The sequence below is a fragment of the Mirounga angustirostris genome, unplaced genomic scaffold (genome assembly GCF_029215605.1).
Source record: "Mirounga angustirostris isolate CCGP_5_RB_7025 unplaced genomic scaffold, mMirAng1.0.hap1 SCAF_8, whole genome shotgun sequence".
Taxonomy (NCBI): Eukaryota; Metazoa; Chordata; class Mammalia; order Carnivora; family Phocidae; genus Mirounga; species Mirounga angustirostris.
In genome coordinates this window covers 43,058,854-43,085,563 of record NW_026991716.1, presented here as the reverse complement: position 1 = coordinate 43,085,563, position 26,710 = coordinate 43,058,854, and the positions used below count along the sequence as shown (strand labels likewise).

General features: G+C 35.9%; 1 protein-coding gene and 2 pseudogenes across 2 annotated transcripts in view; 2 read left to right on the top strand and 1 right to left on the bottom strand.

Moving 5' to 3' along the window:
- The window catches only part of CD2AP (CD2 associated protein), a 132,740-nt gene that overhangs the window by 97,621 nt on the left and 8,409 nt on the right, over window positions 1–26,710 (bottom strand). For both annotated transcript variants that reach the window (XM_054505401.2, XM_045866998.3), the window contains exon 2: window positions 1,737–1,897. In XM_054505401.2, coding sequence (XP_054361376.1) covers window positions 1,737–1,897 — 161 coding nt within the window. The remainder of the gene's footprint in view (window positions 1–1,736; window positions 1,898–26,710) is intronic.
- On the top strand, window positions 9,625–10,694 carry LOC123837102 (serine/threonine-protein phosphatase 2A 56 kDa regulatory subunit alpha isoform-like; annotated as a pseudogene).
- On the top strand, window positions 21,340–24,120 carry LOC123837101 (activated RNA polymerase II transcriptional coactivator p15-like; annotated as a pseudogene).

Here is a 26,710-nt window from a genome sequence, read left to right as displayed (position 1 = left end):
AGCAGACTCCCTGCCGAGCAGGGAGCCCGATGCGGGACTCGATCCAGGGACTCCAGGATCATGACCTGAGCCGAAGGCAGTCGCTCAACCAACTGAGCCACCCAGGCGCCCTGTTGGTACATATCTTAAACTAAACAGGAGTTCATACTGATGTCTCCAACTCTAATTTGGTACCCTGTGGTTACTTTTTAATCCCAGATTATGCTTCCCTCTATTATCCAGCATTTTCAAACTGCATCCTCTATTCTCAGGCAATTCATTCAAGTCAAGTTCTAGTGTTAGTTGTACCGAAACAGTAAAGTAACATGTATTTCAAAATGGAGTCCTGTGATAGGTCATCTCCACTACTGGGACAATACATCAGCACACAATTAAGAGAACTATATAAATACTTAACTTTAACTTATTTTCTTTAACTAGTGTTCTATTACTTCAATATATTATCTCTGAAAAGGCACTTTCCTTTTAAAAAAAAGAGAGAGAGAAATGAAATGAAAGGTCAATGGCATGGCTTACTACACACTATCAATATATCATTTTAAGTATAAGAAAACAGAGAAATTATGTGGTTTGACCTATATTATTCCACCAGCAAAAAACAAAGCTGGAACTTGACTGTGTTTTAATCCATTTATTCTACTCCAATTTCCAAATCTGCATTACACTCCATTTTAGGTTATAAGAAATAAGTCAATTTATAAAACAAAAAATAAAAAACAAAAGTGACCTTCTCCTATAAGTTCAAGTCCCTTTTACTGCTTTTCTTAGTTGTTTCAAGAGATAAAATATAGTTAGGTAAAGTACAGTTAGTTCACTTCTGAAATCAACTAATATTACAGTAGGAGTTCATATTTAGAGGTAAAACCATAATTAAAATAAACACAAATTATTCAGGGAACAAATATTTACTAAATATCCACATTGTGCAGGTGGATATTACTACGTAAGGTGAACAAACAAATGAGACACGTTCTAGCCTTCCCAGAAGAACTCATAATCATAATCTAATGAGGCCAGGGATACAGCTAGGTATAAGAAAACTAATATAGGAAACAAGACAATTATAAGTGAAGTATAAATATACAGATACTCTTTATTTTTTTCCTTCTCTAAACTACTGAGAACTTGTTTGCTAATGATTTAAGAATCTTGATTGTTTTCTGGCAGAGGCAACTAGAATATTTACTAAAAAGGGAATGTTTGGTGGTTAAAGAGTAAACTGTTACTTTGATAAATACCTGCTGCAATGCTGAAACTTAACAGAGGAATCTGATATTTGCAAAGGGACTACGAAAGTAACAATATACAATTAGACTTGAGTCAACTATCCTGGATTTCATTTCAAATTCAAGATCTTCTTAGCTAGTCAACATTGGGTAAACCGTCTCATCTATATGTCACCATATTTAAAATGGGGTTATCATCTGCCCTACTTACAAGACAGTAGGCTCAAATGAGAATGTACATAGCAAAACTACTTTGTAAGTAAAAGAGTGCTACCCAAATGCAAAGTACCATTTATTTTTTTAAAAAGACAGGTAGATACATACATACATATATAAACACACATGTACACACCATACACACAGTGTTATTATCCACCAGGACACCAAGCAAATGTAGAGTAAAAAATACACCATGAACAATTTAGTTTTTAAAATACATGTATTTCTTAAAGTTAAAGATTAAATCCTATGAAGCTAAAGCTAGAAATTTAATTAAGTGAGAGTACTAACCTTAACAAAATTATCAGGAAACATTCCTCTTCTCCCATTTAGTTCTCCTTCTAGCCATCCTTCCTCCTGCAGTTTTTTCACATTCCTGATGATTTCACCAACTCGAATAGTTAATTCATCATCATGTACAGCATCGTAGTCATACTCCACAATATAGTCAACTAAAAAAAAGAAAAAGAAAGGTCTAAAACTTAATTCATGAAATACTATTAACCATATTAATAAACTTAAAACTAAGGAGCTTGTTTAACAACAATAATATTACAAAGACATTATCCAGACTTACTTCAATGATTTTAAATATTTGGCTACATTTGTAAATTTCTTGATTGCCTTAGTATGAAACACAGTACAAATTTTAAGTAGAAGCCTCAATACAATATATAATTCATGTCATAACTTGTTCTTATGGTCAGATGTATGTATTATTAGTGACAGATAAGCTCTATAGTGGTCCCTATGATCCCCATCTCTTGATATTCATGGCTTTGTGCAATTCCCTCTCCTTGACAGGGGACATGACTTATGACTGACTTCTGACCAACAGAAAATGACAAAGATGATAGACTTTATAGGACTACATAAGATTACAATGTCCATCTTGCTAGGAAACTCTCACACTTGCTGGCTTTCAAGATGCAAGCTGCTTTGCTATGAGCTGGCCTACCAAGAAACTGATGAAGGTCTCTGGCTGACAGCAAAACCTGAGGGCATCAGTCCAACAGCCCACAGAGAACTAAATGATGCCAACCACCATGTAAACTTGGAAGCAGATCCTTCCCCAGCTGAGAGCCCAGACCTGGCCAACACCTTCATTGCAGCCTTGCATAGTACCCAGTTAGTCACACCCAGACTTACTGAATCACAAAATCTGTGAGATAATAAAATGTGTGTTGTTTTTTGTTACTACATAACAGAAAATGAATACACCCTGATGATTAGTTAAGGATCTATTTTACCACCTTTAAGTACAGAATTTTAGATTATAGGACATCATATTTGCATACTATTAATATTTTACAGGGCTCAATACAGGAAAGCAATAACAGATTTCCTATTTAAGATGGCAGACTAGCCATACCTCCATTCATCCTTTCTTCCTCCTATAAGAATGATTTTTTAAAAAGAATACACACATACACACACACACAAACACACACACAGTTAGTTACAACCAAAAGAAGGGATAAGGATTATGGGCAAACATTGTTGGTTGCCAAACCAACAGCCTTTACTAAAAAGGGAATGTTTGGTGGTTAAAGAGTAAAGTGGGAGTACACTGACTCCCGACATCCTTCTTCCTTTCTTATTGAACCCCGATTTTGTTCAGGTATTTTGAGATTTTGTACTTTTACAAATGCGGCTTCCCTCATCCCCAGAGGGTTAAATCTTTTCTTGTCCAGACCAGGGCTTTTCAAATACTAATGTACAATCAAGTCATCTTACTGACTTGCAGAAGTCATCTTGTTGAATCTTCCTTAAATGTGTACTCTGAAAAGGTCCTGGATATCTAATGCTGCTGGTCAAGGAGGCAATGGTCTAAAGATAATTTATTTACTAAAGACAATTTATTTATAGTAATTTCACACACACAAACATATATGCATGCACACACTGGTTTTCAAATACACATGTGATAGATGGATTCTACCCATAAGATATGAGCAAGGGTTCGCGGAAAGTTTTATCCAACCTTAAAAACAAAACACAAGGAAAAAAATGTCTTCTTGCAGACTTTAGATATTCCTCAGTGAGAATGTAATGCCCAAAACTGCTATAACTATTTAAGACAAGAAAAAGACTAAGAGATTGTCTTAATCCCTTCTTAAGACAAGAAAAAGATTATGATGGAAAAGAAGAAAGAGGAAAATGACCTAGATCTTTGCTAGATTCATCAAACTGCATATTAACCAACAATACCATTAGTTTTCTTATTACAGAAGTAGTTTTTTCTTAACCTTTTTTATTTTTTTTTAATTTTTTTTTTAAAGATTTTATTTATTTATTTGAGAGAGAGAGAATGAGAGACAGAGAGCATGAGAGGGAGGAGGGTCAGAGGGAGAAGCAGACTCCCTGCGGGACTCGATCCTGGGACTCCAGGATCATGACCTGAGCCGAAGGCAGTCGCTTAACCAACTAAGCCACCCAGGCGCCCTTTAACCTTTTTTTAAAGATTTATTTTAGAGATAGAAAGCGTACGCATGAGCGGGAGGGTCAGAGAGAAGGGGAGAGAGAATGTGAAGCAGACTCCACACTGAGCACAGAGCCCAACTCGGGGCTCGATCTCACAACCCTGAGATCACGACCTGAGTGAAACCAAGTCAGACACTTAACCGACTGCACCACCCAAGGGCCCCAGTTTTTTCTTAACTTTTAAGTAAATTTTAGACAGGATTTCTACTTGCAGCTGAAAATCCCAACTGGAGAAGAAAGCCAAAAAGAAATTTTTCAAATTTATGAAAATGGATCCATAACTAATAACCAGGAATAAAGCCCAGAGAATTTCAGGAAACTATAACAGATACCAAATTGCTCTGCAGAATCCCATAAAAGCTAGAAATTCAGAAAAGGAGGGCTTATGGGAAATGCAAAACTGAAAACGGGAATTACCTCTACATGGAAGAGCTACCACTCACTATCAACCACAATAGTTCTAAGACAATAATGCTAAATAGGCAGGCATTTTTCTCTGAAGGCCAAAAACTAAAGGGTTAATCCCCACCCTCCACCTCTGCCCCTCCCCCAACACACACACACACACACACACACACTTTGGGGAAACTAGTATAGCTCCTATGGATGAGTGCTGGTTTCTTATAGAAATGACTACTGATTTCCAGAATTTAGAGGTCTACACAGCAATGAGCAGCTCCCTGCCTAATAACTGTAAAATAAAACACTTAAGTTCTATCTACATAAATAGTGTCCCCAGCTTATTATTTATTCATAAATATGAATAGACTATAGTTAATCATGAAAAACCATAATAAAATGAAAAATTACTCCTGGATGAAACATACATCCACCTCCCCCCTTCTACCCTCCAAAACAATGGAGTCCTAAAGCCATTTAGGGGTAGAAGAGCACAGTGGGGAAAAAGGGGGGGGAGTGAGGAGGAGGAGTCCAATATGAGAAGTTAAAGACCAAGAAGAGTAAAAGAGGTATCCAAAATTGGGGTGGAGGTAGAAGCAGGAGTCAAGCTATCAGAGCCAGAGTACAGTAAGGAGAGCATCCATATATGGGGGCCTCCCTAGTACAGCTTATCAGCACTCTAACACAAGGTAAGGAAGGCATCCAGGTACAGGCACCCTGACATGGTGTTTCAGACCCCAAGCACAGTGGAGAGGGCATCCAAGCTGAGGGGTAGCTTGGTAAGGGATATCAAAGGTCAAATGGTATTGGGGGTGGGTGGGAGATTTCCATGCAGAGTTATGGAAGGGTAAAGGTGATCTAAAATGAGGACTAATAGTCCAAGGAGAGTAGGGTGTTTGCGTGAGGGTGAAGAGTGACAACAGAGATGGAAGACTAGCTACATCCAGAGGATTGATCAAGTAATTAAATATATTAAAGGTAATAGAAGCCAAGCTTCTCTGTGTCAGAGAAGGGAGTTGCAAACATAAAGGAGAAAAAGCTAGATTCAATAATGTGATACTAAATGAGAAGTATCACCATGAACTTAGTTTTCAATACATAAATATACACACACATAAAACACACACACACACCAGCTCTGTCCACTGAAAGGGCCCGAAACCAGCAACAGTTCAATAGCAATGAGCAAACCTAATGCTGAGATCTTAAAAACACCACTTTCTACTAAAAAGAACTAGGAATCCTTGGGAAGACAGGCACTTCCGCCACTAAGGCAGGAAAAGTACAAGATAAGCCTGGGACACAATATTATGTCACAAAGCAAGGAAGTTAAAAAAAAAAAGATAAGGTGATGCCAAAGGACAGAGAGAAGTGTGATATCAAAAAGGCTCCCATTGGCCAAATCACGACAATTTGAGCATCAAAATAAAAAATGACAGTAACAGAATATATCCCATTGAATAAAGTAAGAAATCATGCATCCATGCATGTATAAATAAATGTTAATTTTTTAATTCTATGGTTGGATTGTGATTAAGTAGAAGATCCTGGCTTGCAGAAAATACACACTAAAAGATTGAGGAAAAAGACTATTAGTCAGGAAAAATGTCTTTGTACTGTACTTATTTCTACAATTTACCATTTCAAAATAAAAATTGTGAACATGTACAAATTTTTATCCTCAAGAGATATAACGAAGTTCATAAAATCAGAACAGACTGCTATAAAAAAAAAAAAACTAAGAAAATAAAAAGGGTTGAGAAATCTGTATCTTCCTGGGCGCCTGGGTGGCTCAGTCAGTTAAACATCTGCGCTTGGCTCAGGTCATGAACCCAGGGTCCTGGGATCCAGCCCCGCATCCGACTCCCTGCTCAGCGGGGGGGCCATGCTTCTTCCCCTCCCTCTGCTGCTCCCCCGGCCTGTTCTCTCTCTCTGTGTCAAATAAATAAATAAATAAAATCTTAAAAAAAAGAAATCTGTATCTATCAACATGTTTCATTAACTTTTTTTCTCTTTCGGAGAGGTGGAGACAAATCCAAGAAAGTTTTCCAGAAAAGGTAAAGCAAAAAGATATAAAGAAAATATAAAAGACAGATGACCAATCCAGACAATTCAACATCCAATTAACAGTTCTAGGGAAAAAAAAAAGAGAATTGACAATGAAATAACACAAGGAAATACTCCAAAGCTAAATGAACAAATTTTCAAATATAAAGAGGTCTATGAAAATCCAGTACAATAACAAAAAAGTAAGTACTCACATCTAGATGAAATTTCATAACAAAGATAAATATATCCCTGAAAGCTCTCTGAAAAGAAACAAGAGTTCATCTACAAAAGAATGAGAATCATCAGAAGACTTCTCATTGAGGACACCAGATTCTACAGAAGTAAAAAGGCAAGGTCACTTAAGTATTAAAGGAAAATGAATTCCACACTCAGCCAATCCGCAGGCAAGCATAGGGTGTAACATTTTCACACAGGCAAGGAAAAGGAAATTAACCCTACATATGACCTTACATGCTACCCAATAAAATAAAAAATATGAAACAAAAGAAAGGAAGACATGAAATCCAAGAAATAGTGGAGCCAATCCCAGAGAGTAAGAAAAGTGCAAAGGGCGCCTGGGTGGCTCAGTCGTTAAGCGTCTGCCTTTGGCTCAGGTCATGATCCCAGGGTCCTGGAATCGAGCCCCACATCGGGCTCCCTGCTCAGCAGGGAGTCTGCTTCTCCCACTCCCCCTGCTTGTCTTCCCTCTCTCACTGTGTCTCTCTCTGTCAAATAAATAAATAAAATCTTTAAAAAAAAAAAAAAAAGAAAAGTGCTAAGATGGTAACTGTGCAACAAATCTAAGGAACAGTCTAGACTAAGAAGGAGACAAAAATTTCTAGGAAGTATTTGGGGGCAAAGAGGAATGAGGAATAGACTGTTTTTTAATTAACTTTAGATTTTTAGAAGCTAATAATACATGTGGTAATCACTAACATAGTAAGAGTATAAAATGCCAAACAAAAAATACTGGACTTACAGTTTCAGCTCCAACACATGAAAAACTTAGAAGCTGTCACTCCCACCCCTACAACAAGAAAAAAGCTAAACAAACTGAAAGTCACTGACTTTCCCTGGACCCATCAGAGAAATGAAGACACAAGGCAAACTGCCAGCTCAAGATATGGAGAGATGGACATACCCAGGAAGTCAAAGCCAAGAAGTACTAGATCACCTCAAATACAAACAAGAAGAACCATAAACTGAAAAGAACATTATATTAATTTCCCAGGGCTGTCATAACAGTCACAAACTAGGTGACTTAAAACAATAAAACTTTATTCTTTATAGCTCTGGAGACCAGAGTACAAAGTCAAAGTATCAGCAGGGTTGGATCTTTCTGAAGACTCTGAGAAAGAATTGCTTCACACTCTGCCTTGGCTTCTGGAGGCTGCCAGAAATCTCTGGCATTCCTTAGCTTGCATAATTCCAACCTCTGCCTCCATCTGCACATGACCTTGCCCTTCTGTGTGTCTCAAATCTCCCTCCCCTTACTTTTTTTTTTTTTTAAAGATTTTATTTATTTATTTATTGGAGAGCGAGCGAGAGAGAAACAGCATGAGAGAGGACAGGGTCAGAGGGAGAAGCAGGCTCCCCGCTGAGCCGGGAACCCGATGTGGGACTCGATCCCAGGACCCAGGGATCATGACCTGAGCTGAAGGCAGTCGCTTAACCAACTGAGCCACCCAGGCGCCTCCCTCCCCTTACTCTTAATAAGAACACTGCTCACTGGATTTCTGGTCAGTCCTAAATCCAGGACAGTATTATCTATCTTAAGATCCTTAGTTACATCTGCAAAGACCTCATTTCCAAATAACATCACATTCATATCTATACCAAGGCTTAGAACTTGGACTTACCATTTTGGGGGCAGAAAGTTAATCCACTGCAAACACCTAAATGGTATTTTTGATTAACTACTACAGGCTGAACATGGAAGAGCATCACAGTAGGAAACTTCTGGGAACCACAGTCTCAGGATTCCATCTGAGGAATAGTTCTTAGGAAAACTCAAGTTCTTAGGAAAACCCAGACAGCCAGGAAGACAAAAAAAGGACTCTAAAGAAATGTGAAGCCTCTGGCACCTACACCTAGAGCAAATATTAAATACAATACAACTCTTGGACAGACTAATATAAAATCTCACACTCAATATCTGTTTATCTCAGCTCCTATTCCCTAATAATGTCCAACTTTCAACAAAAATTATACATCATGCTTTTAAAAGGCAAGAAAAAACACAAAGCAAGCATCAGAGACAGACTCAAATATAATACATATTTTGGAATCAGACAGGGAATTTAAAGTAACTATGATTAATATGTTAAAGGTGATAATGGGGAAAAACAAAAATACAACAAGCAAGAACAGATGGGTAAGGTAAGCAGATGGAAACTCTAAAATCAAAAGGAAATGAAAGAAATCAAAAATACTAATGGAAATAAAGGATGCCAGGGTGGCAGATCACTGCCCCAGGAAATGAGGGGTGCGTGCTGAAAGGGAAAAGTGAGCACCACAGCAAAGGTGGTGTCTCAGAGGGGATCCACAATGGTAGCACCTCAGAATAAGGTTTCAGGCAAGGTAGGATGCATGGCAGCAGCCACTGAGATGCTGGCCAGCTGGTTGGTGACCTAAACTGAAGGGACAAGTGGCACGCTCAGCATCCACAGCCCTGAGCCCTTGCCTCAGTTTTCTAAAATTCAGGCTCCCTTCCACCAGACCTTTACGCCCAGAATCAACAACTTTATCAACCCTCTCCTCCCCCAGCCCCTGGAGTTCTGTGTGGAGCAGGGACCAGGAACTTCCAGCACTGAGATCCGGCCCTGAGGGGTTGACAGGTAACAAGGAAGTCCCAGGTGCCCAGGAGGAGGGAACTGTGCAGGAGAAGGGGGAAGTGACTGGGCAAAGGGGTACAAGCTCTCTGCACCTACCCCCATCTCCTCCCTCTGCCATTGCCCATTCTGTGCAAGCAGCCCTCCTAAGCACCAGGGCCGTGGAGGTGTCCTGGTAATCACCACTAATGGAAGCTGCCAGCACCACCATCTGGACCTCAGAGAAAATGGTCAGCTTTACCCAGAAATCAGTATGCACAGCACACAGGCAGAAATGCTCCCAAGGCTCCTGACAGTTCCGCAGCAGGGGCAACAGGCAAAGGGGCAATCCTTGTCCCTGCTCAAAGATGACACTTCAAATGAACAAGAGCTTTTCTGTCAGAAGTTAGTTGCATCAGTGTTGTATACTTCATTTCATGGACTCAGTTTCAGACTTGAAGACCAACAAAATTAAAAGAACAACACTGAATGAACTGATTGAGTATGTTTCAACTAATTGTGGGGTAATTTGTCTAATCAGTTCATTGTGATAAAGTAAAAATGATCAGTGCTGGCATCTTCCATACTCTTGCTCCAAGTCATAATCTAGATTTTGATCCAGAAAAGGATGAACTTGAGACCTCTTGGCTTCACATACAATTGGTGTCAGAGTTCTTAAGATTTTTGGAGTTTTGGTTTGGAGAGCATTGCAAAGTAATGTATGGACCAGAAATTTGTAAAACAGTTCCTGACCTTTTCAACAGTGAAGGTATCTCAGAGAACAGGAATACCTGAAAACTGTTCTGCACTGAATTTATAGGAAATTTCTTGGATTAAGAGCATTTATCAGAAAACAAATTAACAACACTTTCCTCAGTTTTATATATGAAACCATATTTCCATGGGGTTGCTGAACTCTTTGAAATATTAGTAAGTTTTATCAATGGCTTTATGCCATTCCACTGAAAGCAGAACATAAATAATTTCTAATGAAGGCTTTTATCGTACACTTACTGCAAAAGGATTAGCTTTGTCCCATGCTCAGCTAGCCTACTGTGTTGTATAGTTTCTAGGGAAAGATACAACATTAACATAACCAGAGATCACAGGACTGCTAAAATTTTGGCCAAAACATGCAGTCAGAAAGAGGTGATGCTTTCAGAAGAAACTGAGAAATCTTAGATGTCACTGAACCAACACAATTCCAAAGAACTGAAGAGCCCCTTTTTAAGCAGATATCCAGATGTGTGTCCAGTTCTCAATTTTAGGTTGGAGAAAGGGTACTGCACACTTCTGGAATAATGAATATATTCTTAGTTTGAGGAGAATATTAATAAAATCCTGACAATTACATTTGGCAGTTTGTAAAAAATCTCCAATGAACACTGGAATTAGACCACTCGCAGCACTGGTGTACAACACGCTGAAAACCCTAATGGACATAAAAACGGCAAGCTTTCCAACAATCTTACTAGCTCACCCAAAGATGAAAGACAAAAAAGAGTAAAAGAAGAAATTGGAACACAAAGAATTATAGGGAAAAATCAGAGCAGCAAAAGCTAAAGAAAGCTTAAGAAAAGCAGAACAGTGCTTACAACACGCACAGTAGTCTCAGCAATAGAAATGACAAATTAAAGAAAAAAGCCTACACTACTGGATAAGCACAATTTTGTACAGTTTTGAAACACGTAAAAAAAAAATTTTTTTTTAATTTATTTATTTATTTGACAGAGAAACACAGCAAGAGAAGGAACACAAGCAGGGGGAGTGGGAGAGGGAGAAGCAGGCTTCCCGCCAAGCAGGGAGCCTGATACGGGGCTCGATCTCAGGACCCTGAGATCATGACCTGAGCCGAAGGCAGACGCTTAACGACTGAGCCACCCGGCGCCCCGAAACACGTAAAAATTTTGAAACAAACTTCATCAGTATAACTAAAGGGCCAATTTTATTTCCAGCAAATGTAAATGAAAAAAATATATAGACTAAACATAGCTCTGTGCTATACCATGGTCACAGTACATTGTAACCTTTGTCTCATCATTGATTTATTGTGTCACTTTCAAGTTATGAGTGAGATAATTATGAGAGTGGTAAGAATTATGATTTGAATTTTCTTGTTGCACATATAGGTATATTTTTCCTTTTTACAATGCTCTTCATTCATATTGTTACAGACCTTAGTTACAGCCTATGAAAAAGAGTATCTCCTAAAATAAAACTGAGGTATAATCCTTACCCTTTTCTTCATTTCTCCTAGAGATATGATGAGGGGAATTGCCCACTCTAAGCATTCCCTCACTACAGATATTACTTTTACTCTAAAATCTAAGCAAAAACTTAAATCTCCAAGTTTTTAAAGCACAAAATATAAATAAAAGCTGGGAAAATAAAACAAATAAGATAAAGGATGCCATTGGTGGGCTCATCACCAGACTAAACACCACCAAAGACAGAATCAGGAAACTTGAAAATAGGTCAATAGAAACTTCCCAAATTGAAATGTAAAGAGAAAAAAAAAAAAAAAAACAGAACATCTAAGAACTGTGTAACAATTTTAATAGATAGAATATATGAGTAACTGGAATGCTAGAAAAGGAAGATAATGGAGAATTTTCCAAAATCAGTATCATACACCAAACCACACACCTGGGAAACTCAGAAAATACAAAACAGGAAAATGTGAGAAAAGTCTACACCTAAGCACACCCTTTTCAAACTGCAGAAAACCAAACATAGAAATTCTTGAAGCCATAAGAAAAAAAGCACCTTACGTATAGAAGAACAAGGGTAAGAATTATAGCAAACCTCTCTTCAGAAACACTCAAGAAAGGGGAGTAAACTATTTGAAGTATTGAAAGAAAAAAACTACCAACTTAGACTTCTAAGAGGGAAGTTTACAAAGATAACAGATCAACCTTAAGAAATAAGAAAAATCTCTGGGGCGCCTGGGTGGCTCAGTGGTTAAGCGTCTGCCTTCGGCTCAGGTCATGATCCCAGGGTCCTGGGATCAAGCCCTGCATCGGGCTCCCTGCTCGGCGGAGAGCCTCCTTCTCCCTCTCCGACTCCCCCTGCTTGTGTTCCCTCTCTTGCTCTCTGTCAAATAAATAAAATCTTTAAAAAAAAGAAAGAAGTAAAGTCTCAAATAAATAATCTAACCTTATATCTAAAGAAACTAGAAAAAATACAAACAAAGCTCAAAGTTAAAAGGAGAAAGAAAATAATAAAAATCAGACCAGAAATAAATGATACAGAGATTTTTAAAAAATAAAAAAGATTAATAAAACCAAGAACTGCTTTTTGGAAAGATAAATGAAATTGATAAACCTTTACCTAGAATCATCAAGAAAAAAAGAGAGTACTTAAATAAATAAAATCAGAAATGAAAGAAGTAACAACTAAGACCACAGAAAAACAAAGGATTATTAAGATACTACTATGGAAAATTATATGCCAACAAATTGGCTAACCTAGAAGATATAGATAAATTTCTAGAAACATAAATATTCCAAAACTGAATCAGAAGGAAATAGAAAATCTGAACAGACTGATGACCAGTAATGAAATTAAACAAACAAAAGTCCAGGACCAGATGCCTTCACAGTTGAATTCTACCAAATATTTAAAGAGTTAATACCTATTCTTGTCAAATTTTTCCAAAAAATAGAGGAAGAAAAGATTCCAAATTTCACTCTACAAGGCCAGCATTACTCTAATACCTGAACCACTAACACTACAAAAAAAGAAAGCTACAGACCAATTATCTCTGATGAACACAGATGCAGATATCCTCAACAAAATATTAGCAAACTGCATCCAACAATACAAGAATCATTCACCACTATCAAATAGGATTTGTTTCAGAGATGCAAGCATGGTTCAGTATTCACAAATCAATCAACATGATATATCATATTAACAAAATAAAGAAAAAAATCCATATGATCATCTCAATAGATGCAGAAAAAGCATTTGCTAAAATTCAACATCCATTCATGATAAAAACTCTCAACAAAGTGGATTTAGAGGAAACACACCTCAACATAATAAAGGCCATAGCTAATGTCATACTCAATGGTGAAAAACTGATTTTCCTTTAAGATTAGGAACCAAAAAAAAAAAAAAAATAGGAACAAGGATGCCTACTCTTGAAATTTTTATTCAAAACAGTACTAGAAACGCTAGCCATAGGAATCAGACAAGAAAAGTAATAAAAGGTATCCAAATTGGTAAGAAAGAAGTAAAATTGTCACTATTTCCAAATGACATGACCCTGTATTTAGAAAAGCCTAAAGACTCCACCAGAAAACTTTAGAATAAATGAATTCAGTAAAATTGCAGAATACAAAATGAATACCCATAAATTGGTTATATTTCTACACACTAACAAAATAGCAGAAAGAGAAGTTAAGAAAACAATCCCATTTATAATTACACCAAAAAGAATAAAATAGCTAAGAATAAACTTAACCAAGGAGGTAAAAAACCTATACTGTGATAATTATAAGACACTGAAGAAAGAAAATGAAGACGACACAAATGGAAAGTTATACCATGCTCACAGAGTAAAATAATTAATATTGTTAAAATGTCCATACTCCTCAAAGCACCCTACAAATTCAGTGCAATCCCTATCAAAATACCAAAAGTGTTTTTCACAGAACTAGAACAAATAATCCCAGCACGTGTACGAAACCACAAGACACTGAATGGCCAAAACAATCTTGACAAAGAACAGCAAAGCTGGAGGTATGACAATCCCAGATTTCAAGATATACTACAAAGTCAAAATAATCCAGTGTTGTTCACACAAAAACAGACACTTAGATCAATGAAACAGGATTGAGAACCCAGAAATAAACCACACTTATATGATGAATGTACAATGTGTAAAAGACAGTCTCTTCAATAAATGGTGTTGAGAAAACTGGACTGCTGCATGCAAAAGAATAAAACTGGAACACTTTCTTACACCAAGTAGAAAAATAACTCAAAATGATTTAAACACCTATATGTGAGACCTGAAACCATAATATTCCTCAACAACAACAACAAAAAAGGCAGTAGTCTCTGACATTGGCCTTGACAACATATTTATGGATATGTCCCCTCAGGTAAGGGAAATGAATAAAAAAAACAAATTATGTGGACTACACCAAAATAAAAAGCTTTTGCACAGCAAAGGAAACCATCAAAAAAATGATATAATTTAGGAAAACATGTATAATGAAATTTCAAATGATTAAGGCAAGAGACCAAACTAAGTATAAAGTACAAACCAAATCCGTAAAATATATTTCTTTTTTAAGACCTGAAATACATCAAAATAACTGTTCACTCCGCAGAAATGTACAGGTCTTTTTTTTCCTCCTTCTTTATTCTGTGTTTTCTAAACTTCCTAAAATGAACAGTTTTACAATTAAAGATGATACTAATGTTGGTAATTCATAATGTGCTGTATTTACAGAACGTTAGTGTGGCAGAACCCCAATTATGCAAGTGTTCCTTATTATAATGCCGTTCTTTTCCAGCTAGGGTTCGTTCCAAGGTGATAAAGGAGGGTATCTGATGTTATGCCCCACAGTATACATCAAAACCTTTCATCTAGAAGTAGAGCTAGTTAGAATCAATGGGATATGTTTCAACCCTGAAGGAATCATTAAAAAGCCTTAAATCCCATCCGCCCTACTCTGATAGAATTTTCTTATAATTTAATTACCAAGACTAAACTCAATACAAAAAAGTTAATCCCAATCTTCCAACAACACTTCACTGTCTTAGAAACCACAAGTTCTACAGTACACATCATATGGAACAAGAAATGTTCCTGACTTACAAATGTACTGTTTTTCAAGTTCTTGTCTACTTCTCAATAGTGCTATCTGATCTTAGCCATCTACTTAATTATAACACCTATATCTGGATATGAGAATTGTTAAATTTCTTTAATGATATTCATATATAATATGTACATACATATAAACTATACATATGTATATATAAACATATACAATGTTTTTCAAAATATTATAGTGAGTCATGAAGTGTGGCAAAAAAATATGTCAGCAATACAATGAACTCCTCCTTAAATTATGTTGAATTACTCTAAATTATTTGTGCCTTCTTGCAGGAGAATTATACTGAGTTGACTTTCAAATATTTTATCCACTTTAACAAAATCTCTACTCGAAAGTCCAACTTTCAACAGTTCATGTCTAAGTAAAATTTATTCCTTAAAAATTAGTTTGTTGTAAAAGCTATTTTATACATAGTTCAAGTAGTATTATATTTTCAATTTTTTTTCAGATAAACTACAACCAAAAACACTAACTTCTCATTAACTATTAGAGCTAAATGAACCAGATCTTCCTAAAGTCAGTAAACTTCAAAATAAACTCATCCTAGGGCGCCTGGGTGGCTCAGTAGGTTAAGTGTCTGCCTTCGGCTCAAGTCATGATCCCAGGCTCCCGGGATCAAGACCCACATCGGGCTCCCTGCTCAGCGGGGAGCCTGCTCCTCTCACTGGCTCTCTCTCTCAAATAAATAAATAAAAATCTTTTAAAAAAATAAAAACAAAGTAAATAAATAAACTCATCCTAGATTTGGGGGGATATTTTTGCCAATATATATACAGCCATCCTAACCCCAAAGACTTAAGTTATGATTATTTAACTAACCAATAAACAATAGTAGCACTTGTATGGTTAGCTCACCCAGCAATCCACTTCTCAAACATCTCAAAAGATTAAATACTTCAAAGAAGCCTATCAGGATGAGCAATGAAAAATAAACTGGAGCCACAAAAGATTACAGAATACACAAAGGGATTTGTCAATTCAACACTCTAAAATGGGATGCTGCAGAGTTGGGGCCAGACTCAGAGGCTCAGAGTCATGTGACAACCTATGAAACTGGGCTGGTTCTTGGTTAGACTATAAAGTTCCAACCCTAAATCTCAATTAAATGGATAAATTTCTATTTTAAAAAGAAACACGAATTACTCAAGAGATTAAAAATAAAATCAACAGCCATAATCCAGGAATAAAATCAGAAAGTGGCCTAAAAATAGCCTCAAAAACAGTTCCCAAAAACAGATGATTTGTTTTAAAGGTTAATTCTTTCAAAACTACCATAAAACACAAAATAAGCCTACAAAGACTTCACTATCTTAAAATAATCATTATTTAAAAACAATTTAAGTGATATTAAGACCAAAAATTGTACCCACAAATATACTGTCTCAAACACATAAGGTTCTAAATAAAATGCCAATAAAGGAAATTGAAATGCATAGATAATTAGCCACCACAATAAGCAGGGGATAGAAATTTAATCTTGGAAAATCTGGGGCAACTGGCTGTCTCAGTCAGTAGAGCATGCAACTCTTGATCTCAGGGTCATGAGTTCAAGCTCCACTTGTGTGTAAAGCTTACTTTGAAAAAATAATAATAAAGAAAGAAATCTTGGAAAATCTAATTTATCATATAAACAGATAAAATTAAGAAAAACCACATGATCCACAGATTCAAAATAGCATTCGATAAATTTGAGCGTTAATGTGTTTTGTGTGAACTCAATCCCTCTTGTCCCAGTAAAAAGCTCCTAACATGAGGTCTTAACCTCAAGTTTTGCCCCAGAAAACATAAGCTTTGGGGCCAAATTAGCAATTCAGTTCTTCTCAGGATAACTATATTTATAACATGTACATTCAGACCTAGTTTATACTAGGGCATGGTTCTCAACCAGGATGATTTTGCCCCACAGGCGACACTTGGCCAAGTCTGGAGACATTTTTGGTTGTTACAGCTCAGGGAACGCTACCAACATCTAGTGGGTGGGGGCCGGGGATGCTCCTAAGCATCCATCAATGAACAGGACAGTCCTCCACACAAATTAATTTCTGGCCCAAAACTGCTAAGGTTGAAAAATTCTGTATAAGGGGAAATATGCTACATACCGATTTTCATCTCATCCCGTAAATTCTAGTTGAGTGAAAAAGAACTCTTCTCAGGGCACCTGGCTAGCTCAGTCAGAAGAGTGTGCAACTCTTATCTGAGGGCTGTAGTTTTCAGCCCCACACTGGGTATAGAGATTACTAAAAAATCAAGCTTAAAAAAAAACCCCACACACAAACAAAAAACACCTCTCCTCTCACACATACACGTACACAAACACACGCACGCACACACACATGAAAGGAAGAGGGTAGGAGAAATGCAAAGGAGGGAAGGGAGGAAATGGAAGTAAATATCAAGATTGTGGTGAGAAGCTTCTAAGCAAACAGAACAATCAAAATTTAAAAGCAAGCAAACTGGAAACTAGGAATAAATATTTGCAGCAAACCAAAGAATTAAAAGCATTTCTAAGAACCAAAAAGAAAAATAATACAACAAAGGCTGAAAATAAGCAAAAGAAAATGTAGTATTTAAAATGAAGTACAGCCACTCTAGGAATTTAATTCTCACTTGGAAAAAAAAAAGATACATATTTTCTTAGCAACCTGGACTCACAGTAGGGAGGGGGGCCGCGCAGGGGGGTTACTGATAGTATTTTTTAAGGAGTCTACATTTTTAAAAATTTTTTAATAGTGATTTTTTTAAAAACAATTAATAAAAAATAGTGATTTTTTAAAAAACAAAGTAAAGTCTGAACATCAAGGTTAAAATTCTTAAAATCCAGAAATTTTTTTTAATTATGCATAAAATATCAACAGTAATATTATAAAGTTCACCAACTATTCTGCCCCAATAAACATGTATTCTTCTGATAATGAAAAATCACATCATAAAAAATAATATAAGCAATTTATACAAATTCCAAACAGGTTTGAGTTGTATGGATATTCACTAGGGAATATTTACTTTGGTTCTAATCAATACAACATAGGTAGATACCACAATATCTAATTAGAGGTCTGTCAAATTAAATGTACTCTGTATTATACCACCGGTTATATTATGCCATTGAGCTTTAACCTTTATTACAGCAAATGACAAATTACAAGAAATTATACAAAAATTAACAAAATTATGCTCCATTGGGGCGCCTGGGTGGTGCAGTCAGTTAAGTCCCGACTCCTGGTTTTGGCTCAGGTCAAGATCTTGAGGTCACAGGATCAAGCCCCACTTAGGGTTCTGCGCCCAGCAGAGAGTCTGCTTAAGACTCCCTCTCACTCTGCCCCTCCCCTCTACTTTTTCTCTATAAAAACATACTCCACTGTAAATTCAGAAACAAGTATAAGCTTTATTCCAAAGAAGCAATAATATAATAGAAACACATTAATGGTTCCATTAAAAAAAGAAAAGATAAAAAGTATTTTTACTTTTTATTCCCAAGATTAAATACTTATTTTTTACCAGAACCAAAAGTCTTTACCAGAAACTTCTTTCCAGGACTATCCTTACATAAATGCAGAAATGCAAAATTGATGAGCATTGCTTAATATCATTAACCAGTGACATTCCATTATTTAGGTTCCCTAAAGTTATCCGGAATGTCAAAATACTAAGAAAATTCCCTCATATTCGTTAAAATAGAACTGATAAACAGCATTTCTTACATTTTTTTCAACAGAAGTTAAGTAAATCACTCTAAAGATATCATACACAAAACCCACCCCTCCCATTTGTATTTCAAATAGAGCACAAAAGTTTGCATATTAGGTACTTTATCAGAGTATTCAAAGAGAAGAGAGTATGTGGTGTAAGAAAACTTTTACACAGTATTACATTCCTTTTAATATTACTAAATCGGATCTGTAAGTGATAAATGTCTATAAAAATAATCTAAATTTAAAAAAACAAAAGTATTTTAATCTCACAAAGACCAAATACCTAATAATAGTTGAAAACAAATTGCCATGCATGCGTGACTAATGGCTCCTTACAAAATAACAAAGCTTAAGAACAACAAATAAACAAAATCGATCTGAAGAGCAAACAAGTTAGAAAATTCAACTAAATATTTCTCATTCAGATTTTTATTCCATTAACTTTGAGAAAATACTAAAGAAATTAGTTTTAAGCAAGTTTCAAGCCATATAAAATACCATGCATTTGTCATAAAATTTTATAGAATTCACCAAAAAAGTCTTATGATAGTCTACTGGATACGTAAGTGAAAGACCAAAGTGTAACACACAGTTAAAATTAGTTAAAAATCTTTTGAGAGAAAATAATTACCCAAATACACGTACAATGTGTAATACCAATCCACAATTTTAGGATGATAAAGATTTAATTATCATTTCTTTATTCTTAAACCACATTAGGACAGATATTTCAATCAGTATTACTTGTTCTGTTTAGCTCAACTTTTCCCCCCAGTGTTTTAAGAAATAATTAAGAGGGAGTGCCTGCGTGTTTCAGTCCGTTGAATGTCCAACTCTAGATTTCAGCTCAGGTCATGATCTCAGGGTCATGGGATTAAGCCCCAAGTCAGGCTCTGCACTCAGCTGGAGGTCTGCTTCTCTCCCTCTGCCCCTCCCAGCGCGCGCGCACGCACACACTCACTCTCAAATAAATCTTCAAAACAAAACAAAACAAAAAAATAATTAAGAGACATGCTTTAAAATCAAAGCAATAGAACTTTTTTTTTTTTAAAGATTTTATTTATTTATTTGACAGAGAGAGACACAGTGAGAGAGGGAACACAAGCAGGGCAAGTAGAAGAGGGAGAAGCAGGCTTCCTGCAGAGCAGGGAGCCCGATGTGGGGCTCGATCCCAGGACCCTGGGATCATGACCTGAGCTGAAGGCAGACGCTTAACAACTGAGCCACCCAGGCGCCCCCAAAGCAATAGAACTTTAATCCAGCCTTCTCCACATCCTTTCTCTGACCTTGGGTGAGTAACAATCTCTTTAATTTCTAATTTTGAAAAATGGAAACAATGATGTTTTACCCCAGAATGCTCCAGTGGAAATTAAATACTGAATAAAATACCTAGCATTGTAAGCATTCCCTAAATGCTAATAATCAGCAAAATATCAATTAAAAAGAAATTTTAAGGTTACCAAAAAATGGAAACTGGGTTTAAAAGACAATTTCACTCTTTAAGTAGACCTTAAAAGTGTAATGAAGTTATATAACTGCAAGAACCTATAAGAAAATCAGAGTCATGCAATCGTTTTATTTTCTCCACGTTTCCAAGCATACACCAAAAGTAAACATGTGCATTAAAAAATAACCTAAATCCTTACACTCAAAAAGGTGTTAAATTCAAATTACCAGAGAAAACATTATCTGGCCAGGGTTGAGAGCAGGGCACTTTGTTTTATTTATCTTCGTAGTCCCAAGCCCCATCACAGTGCCTAATATATCAAATGTACTAAACAGCTATTTGTAGCACTGAAACAAAAGGTACTACATTGCCTAGAATTTTAAATTCTTCTTTCAACACAAGTATAATGATACTTAACACTCATCCAGCAAATATTTGAGTGGCTGCTACTGGAAGGTAGCCACTAGTTCCAGGTACCTCTAAGGTAGAAAGGAAAAACAAACAAAAACAAAAAAAACCCAAAGCTCTGCACTCCTGGAGTTTATACTCTACATTTATATTCTAAAAGGGTAAGACAAGCAATAAACATGTAAATAAGGAAAATACAAAGTAAGTTACAATGTGGAAAGAATGGGTTAAAAAAAAAAAAAGTAGGGCAGGGTAAGAAGGATCAAGAATGCCTATTATCTGTAACCCTAATGACACCTCTCAGAGGAAGAGTTAGGAATTGGTTCCACATTAATAATGGTTAAGAGTAGCACAAGCACTGGAATACACAGTTGCCTGTATTCAGTAAACTACTTCTGTGCTTCCTTCCTAATCTGTAAAATGAGAAAAATAACAGAACCCAAAAATACAGAGATTTGTTGTGAGAATTAAATAATGCCTGTAAAGTGCTCAAAACTATGCCTTAAATAGGAGTACCTAATAATATTCACCAAATGTTAACACCCATTATAATAAATTACAATATACTGCAATCTCCCCAGTACTCATCAGCAACCCAGGGCAAGGAACTTGTCCATCTTTTTATTTTGAATGCTTCTGTCCATGCTGATACACAAGACCTCAAGAAATATCTAATTTAAATCAAACTATTTACTAACAAGACAGAATTATAATTATTATTATTCTGGGAAAAAGCAATTACTGTGGAAGATGACTCATTACAAAGAACTAGAAATGAGAAAAGGTGGGAAAGAACTCACAGAATAGCTATTTAAGAGTCCTTGAGAACTTTTTTCAGAACTCAGACCTCACTGAAAATCCAATAAAAGATACAGATCCTTTACCCGAAACAATTCCATCACAAAGGTCCATGCAAAATTTTACATGTTTAAAACTGACAGGCTCCTGAAATATATTCCTATGTCATTTCTGAGAACATATTACATGCCCAATAATTATTTGTTTTTCTTTTGTGAACCTTGACCAACAGCATTCATTTATTTGTGAAATACCACTCTTAAATCTTACTTATCTCTGAAGTTAAGCATTATAAACTGAAAGAACAGCTCTCTAATTACTAAAGCCAAATTATACTTTCAGGTAACAATCCAAATGTCATTCAAAAGCTTCAAATTCTCTAATATACCAGTAGGCCAATTGCCAAAAACCACATTTTATTTAGAAGACAGAATGAAATAAACGTCAGGCCTCTTATATGCAATCTACTAAACTGAACATTTTTTCCCATGAGAAAATATATTTAACTATAAGTTATCAATAATTAAATATCTAATACAGAATTAATCAGATAAAACCAAAAATGGTTTATCATTAACAAACCCTAAAATAGTACAATTCCTTTTATAATAATTTACAATTGCATAACTTTAAAATATTTTCATATATATTCTCATTAGATTCACAACAAACCTAAGGGTTTACATTCTAAAAATGCCACATGACTACTAAGCACTTGAATTATGGCTAGTCCAAACCAACATGTTAAATAAATGCAAAATACATACCAGATTTCAAAGACAGAAAAAAATGGAAACATCTCATTAATAATTTCTTATACTGAATATATGTTGAAATAATTATTTTCTTTAACCCAACACATCCAAAATACTAAAATTAATTTCACCTATTCCTTTTAATTTTTTAACATATCTATTAGGAAACTTTTAATTATATACGGAATTTATCAGGTTACTATGCTCCAAAGAACATAATGTATACTTGTTTCACAATACCCATGTAAGATGGTATAATCTTACAGTTCACTCAACATTGTTTATTTTAAACAAATGTTTAAGCAACTTAAGCCTTTACACTTAAATTTAACATGATAAATTGGGAACTTATATAGAAATGTCTCTGATTTGTGAAACAGATAATTTTCCCTTTATTTACTAGGAGAATGTAACGTCAATGCAATACAGACGTAAGTAAGCCATCAGCAACCCACCTGACAAGATGCTTAATATCCCAAGTTACTGACTCTCTTTTAAAAGAATTTAAGAACCTCAATGAGTCTTACAGAAAGGATTAAAGAATTTATTTCTTTTTTTTTTAAGATTTTATTTTTAAATAATTTCTACACTTAATGTGGAGCTTGAACTCACAACCCTGAGATCAAGAGTCACACAATCTGACGGAGCCAGCCAGGCACCCCTAAAGAGTTTATTTCTAAAAAGAAAGTTAGACCTCATACCAACTTGAAACATAGCTCCAGTAGTCAGAATTTTGTTAGCCTGGTTTAGGTGGACATATTTCAACGTACTTAAATTTTGTATTATTCATTAGACTGGCTGAATCCCTCTCCCCAATTATTCCAAATTAAAGTATAACTGAATCATAGATTTAGTGGATACATAGCAGGCTCACAATTTTCTGCTAGTTATTAAGGGGGTTAAATTTTTTTAGTAGAACAAAGTAAGTAATACAGTCTCTGGCATCAATGAGCTCAGGGCAAATAAGGTCATTCATTACATATGAAATGAAGAGAATAACAAAGGAGTTTTTATTTAGGCTTTACACTATGAGGTTCTAACTAAGTTCAACTGGGTTTTATAAAATATAAAGAATATGAGAAAGTCGGGAAGTATTTGTGCGAAACGGATTATCTTGGGGTCTAAAATATCACCTTTACATCTTCATTTGACATTCATTTGAAATTCTGTACTCTCAATAGATTTATTTTCATCATTTAAGGCAAATTTTTTAACTGCTTTATAAAATGTGTTTGATAAGAATGGTGTAATTAATAAGTAAAAATGGAGTCTTCATCTTATTTATGCACACACACTCCAAAACAGCAAGACAAAATACTCAACAGAGTACAACCTGATGCAGCAGAGTAGGAATTAAGTAACAAAAAACTTTGATATAAGGAGAACACATCTCTAAATAACTTAAAGTTAGTTGTTTCTGCTCTAAAGAATAAATAAAAAGCATGTAGGAGAGTATACATTTGAAAGATCAACTTTAATCTTTCCTTAAAACATTATATTCTACTTTAGCCAAGACTGATGGTCTCAATTTTACAAATCTATTAACTTCCGTGTTGCAAGTGAGCGAGCAGAAGGCAGTTCTGCTGCGAGAGTGGAGCAAGGCCTAAATCAAAGGAAGTTGTTTCTTCAAACTCTTCTGGCAGCGATTCTGACAGTGAGATTGACAAAAAGTTAAAGAGGAAAAAGCAAGTTGCTCCAGAAAAACCTGTGAAGAAGCAAGACTGGTGACACTTCAAGAGCCCGGTCATCCTCTGAGCACAGCAGCAGCACAGACAATAACACGTTTCAGATCGGGAAAATGAGGTACGTCAGTGTTCGGGACTTTAAAGGGAAAGTTCTAGTTCATATTAATGAATACGGGATGGATCTCGAAGGTGAAATGAAACCTCAAAGAAAAGGTATTTCTTTAAATACCAAGCAATGGAGCCGGCTGAAGGAACAGATTTCTGACATGGATGATGCGGTAAGAAAACTATAAAATCAGAGCCATAGGAAACCTGTACGGTAATCGTTGTTTTAATCTGTTTACATTGGCTTTTGTTTTCTAAACACTGTTTTCCAAGCTACTGTATAAGATGAATACTTTTTATGTGCCTTATTAAAAGTGTTCTGAGTGAAGTTAATTATCAACTTTATTAAGGAGGATTGCCTTGTGCCCACCACCTGGTATAGAATAAAATCAAATAATACAATCTTAAAAAACAAACAAACAAATGTATTAACTTCTATACTTAAAGCCCAAAACAAACAATTTGGCACTTATAATAATCACGATAAATAAATGCTCTAGAAATTTCACTCTTAAAGTTATTAAAGTCAGTCTAGATGTTACATAAATTTCTGGCCTCAGTACTAGGCCACTGATAGATAATAACAATGTTAAGACAGTTTTAATATTTCAGGTAAAAGAATCTTAAAAATATCAGTGCAAATGAAGGTGTACCTAACTCTAAAGACTCAGTGCCAGGAATACAAAAAAAAAAAAAATGCCATGTCACTGGTCAAACTAATGACAGATGAACAAATCCCATTTATCTTCCAACACAGGAATCTATATCATGATCTTCCTTATGCTTCTCCTATAACATTTTAACATTTCTGACAATGGAATAACCCTGTTATTGTGCTACATTCCCTCTCTTGTTCAGATTTCTAATGATTCACATGTTAAGTTTTATTCCTATCAAGTTAAGTCATATTCATATCATAGCACTACAAGCCATCCCAAAACATTCATGACACTCATCAACCCCTGGAGGGAGGAAGAGAGAGGAACATGTATGTTTGTGTCTCCAGGGGTTGAGGAATTTTTTTTTAATCCAGGTGATTCTAATAGGCCCAACCCATAAAACTGCTATCAACTACTTAACGCACCAAAACGTATTTGTCCTAATCCCCCTAGTGGCTAGCATGGCATTAACCACATTCCTAACATTAAGGCAAATACCTCTTGATTAATCTTTCTTTAAAAAAAAAAAATAATGATTTATTTATTTATTTGACAAAGACACAGCGAGAGCAGGAACACAAGCAGGGGGGTGGGAGAGGGAGAAGCAGGCTTCCCGCTGAGCAGGGAGCCTGATGCGGGGCTCGATCCCAGGACCCTGAGATCATGACTTGAGCCAAAAGCAGACGCTTAACCCGCTTAACCCACTAAGCCACCCAGGCGCCCCTTGATTAATCTTTCATATAAAGCTCCTTTCCTTGACCATAAGACCTTGCAACAGAACCTTTGTCTTAATGTTGGTGGTAACTATTTGTTACTGTTACCATACTTAGTTATTTTTCTACTAGAAACTCCCAGTGATTAGGTGCCACACAGTCACTCTCTTGGAATACGTGAACGACGAATCATCAAAAAAGAACATGAGCTACAAGACACTAAAACAGATGCTGGAATTTAGGATCCCATATTAGTCATCTCTGTTTTGTAAATTAGTTGGGAAAGAGAATGGGATCATGATGGAAAGTTTAATAACAGATACAGAATTTGAAAGATGATAAAATGCAAGTATCCTAGAGGCAGGAAAGGACTGATATGGTATAAATAGGTTCTAGGAAATAGTCTATTAACATTGCCATATCTGGCAACAGATCAACATCTTAGGCTACATAGCAAATTAGAACACTGAATTTTTTAAAAAAGCAGAGCTTCTTCTTAGAGTAAAAGCTCCTTTAAATGCGAACTAGTAAATACATTTTCAGTTTAATGAAAACAGTCACTGAGAGAATAGAACATCCAGGTACCCGACACCTTCAGAAACAAACAAAAACCAAAATAAAACAAAAAAGAAACAATATTAAATTTAGTCCAAAGGAGGAAACTTTTAGGACCCCAAAAGGAAAATGTCTACCTCACTTGGAGCTAAAACCAGAGTTCTGACTGAAAAATCAAAGTACCTTAGACCCATGAACATACGTTTGAACTGCTCGGGTCCATTTATACACAGATTTTTTTGATAAATACAGTATAATACTGCAAATGTATTTGAGTTCTCAGAGAATACATGTAACATACAAAATATGTGTTAATTGACTGTTTTATCAGTAAGGCTTCGGGCCAAAAGTAGGCTATTAGCACAGTCTTGGGGGAATCAAAGTTATACTGGAATTTTCAACTTCAGGGGCGGGGGTGGGGTGGTGTTCAGCACCCCTAATCCCGGAGTTGTTCAAGGGTCAACTGGTATTATAACACAGTCTTGGGTCAGAAAAGCCCTACTAAGATTATGAAGGGAATTTTATCTGCTTAACAATGGTAATAAATGACTCTCTGAACTAGTCTAAACATCTAACATGAACCTAAAAGACAACTAGCGGAAAGGGAGGAGTTTGGTAGGAGTTTGGTAGGAGTGAAAAGGACAGGTACACTCTCCAAAAACAAAAAACAAAAACCCAAGTCTTTGTAACAAAGAGCCTAACTCCACTTCAGTAAAACAAGAAACCACTAATTATTGATACTTTCAAATTTCTTATATCTTGGGGCGCCTGGGTAGCTCAGTCGTTAAGCGTCTGCCTTCGGCTCAGGTCATGATCCCAGGGTCCTGGGATTGGGCCCCACGTCGGGCTCT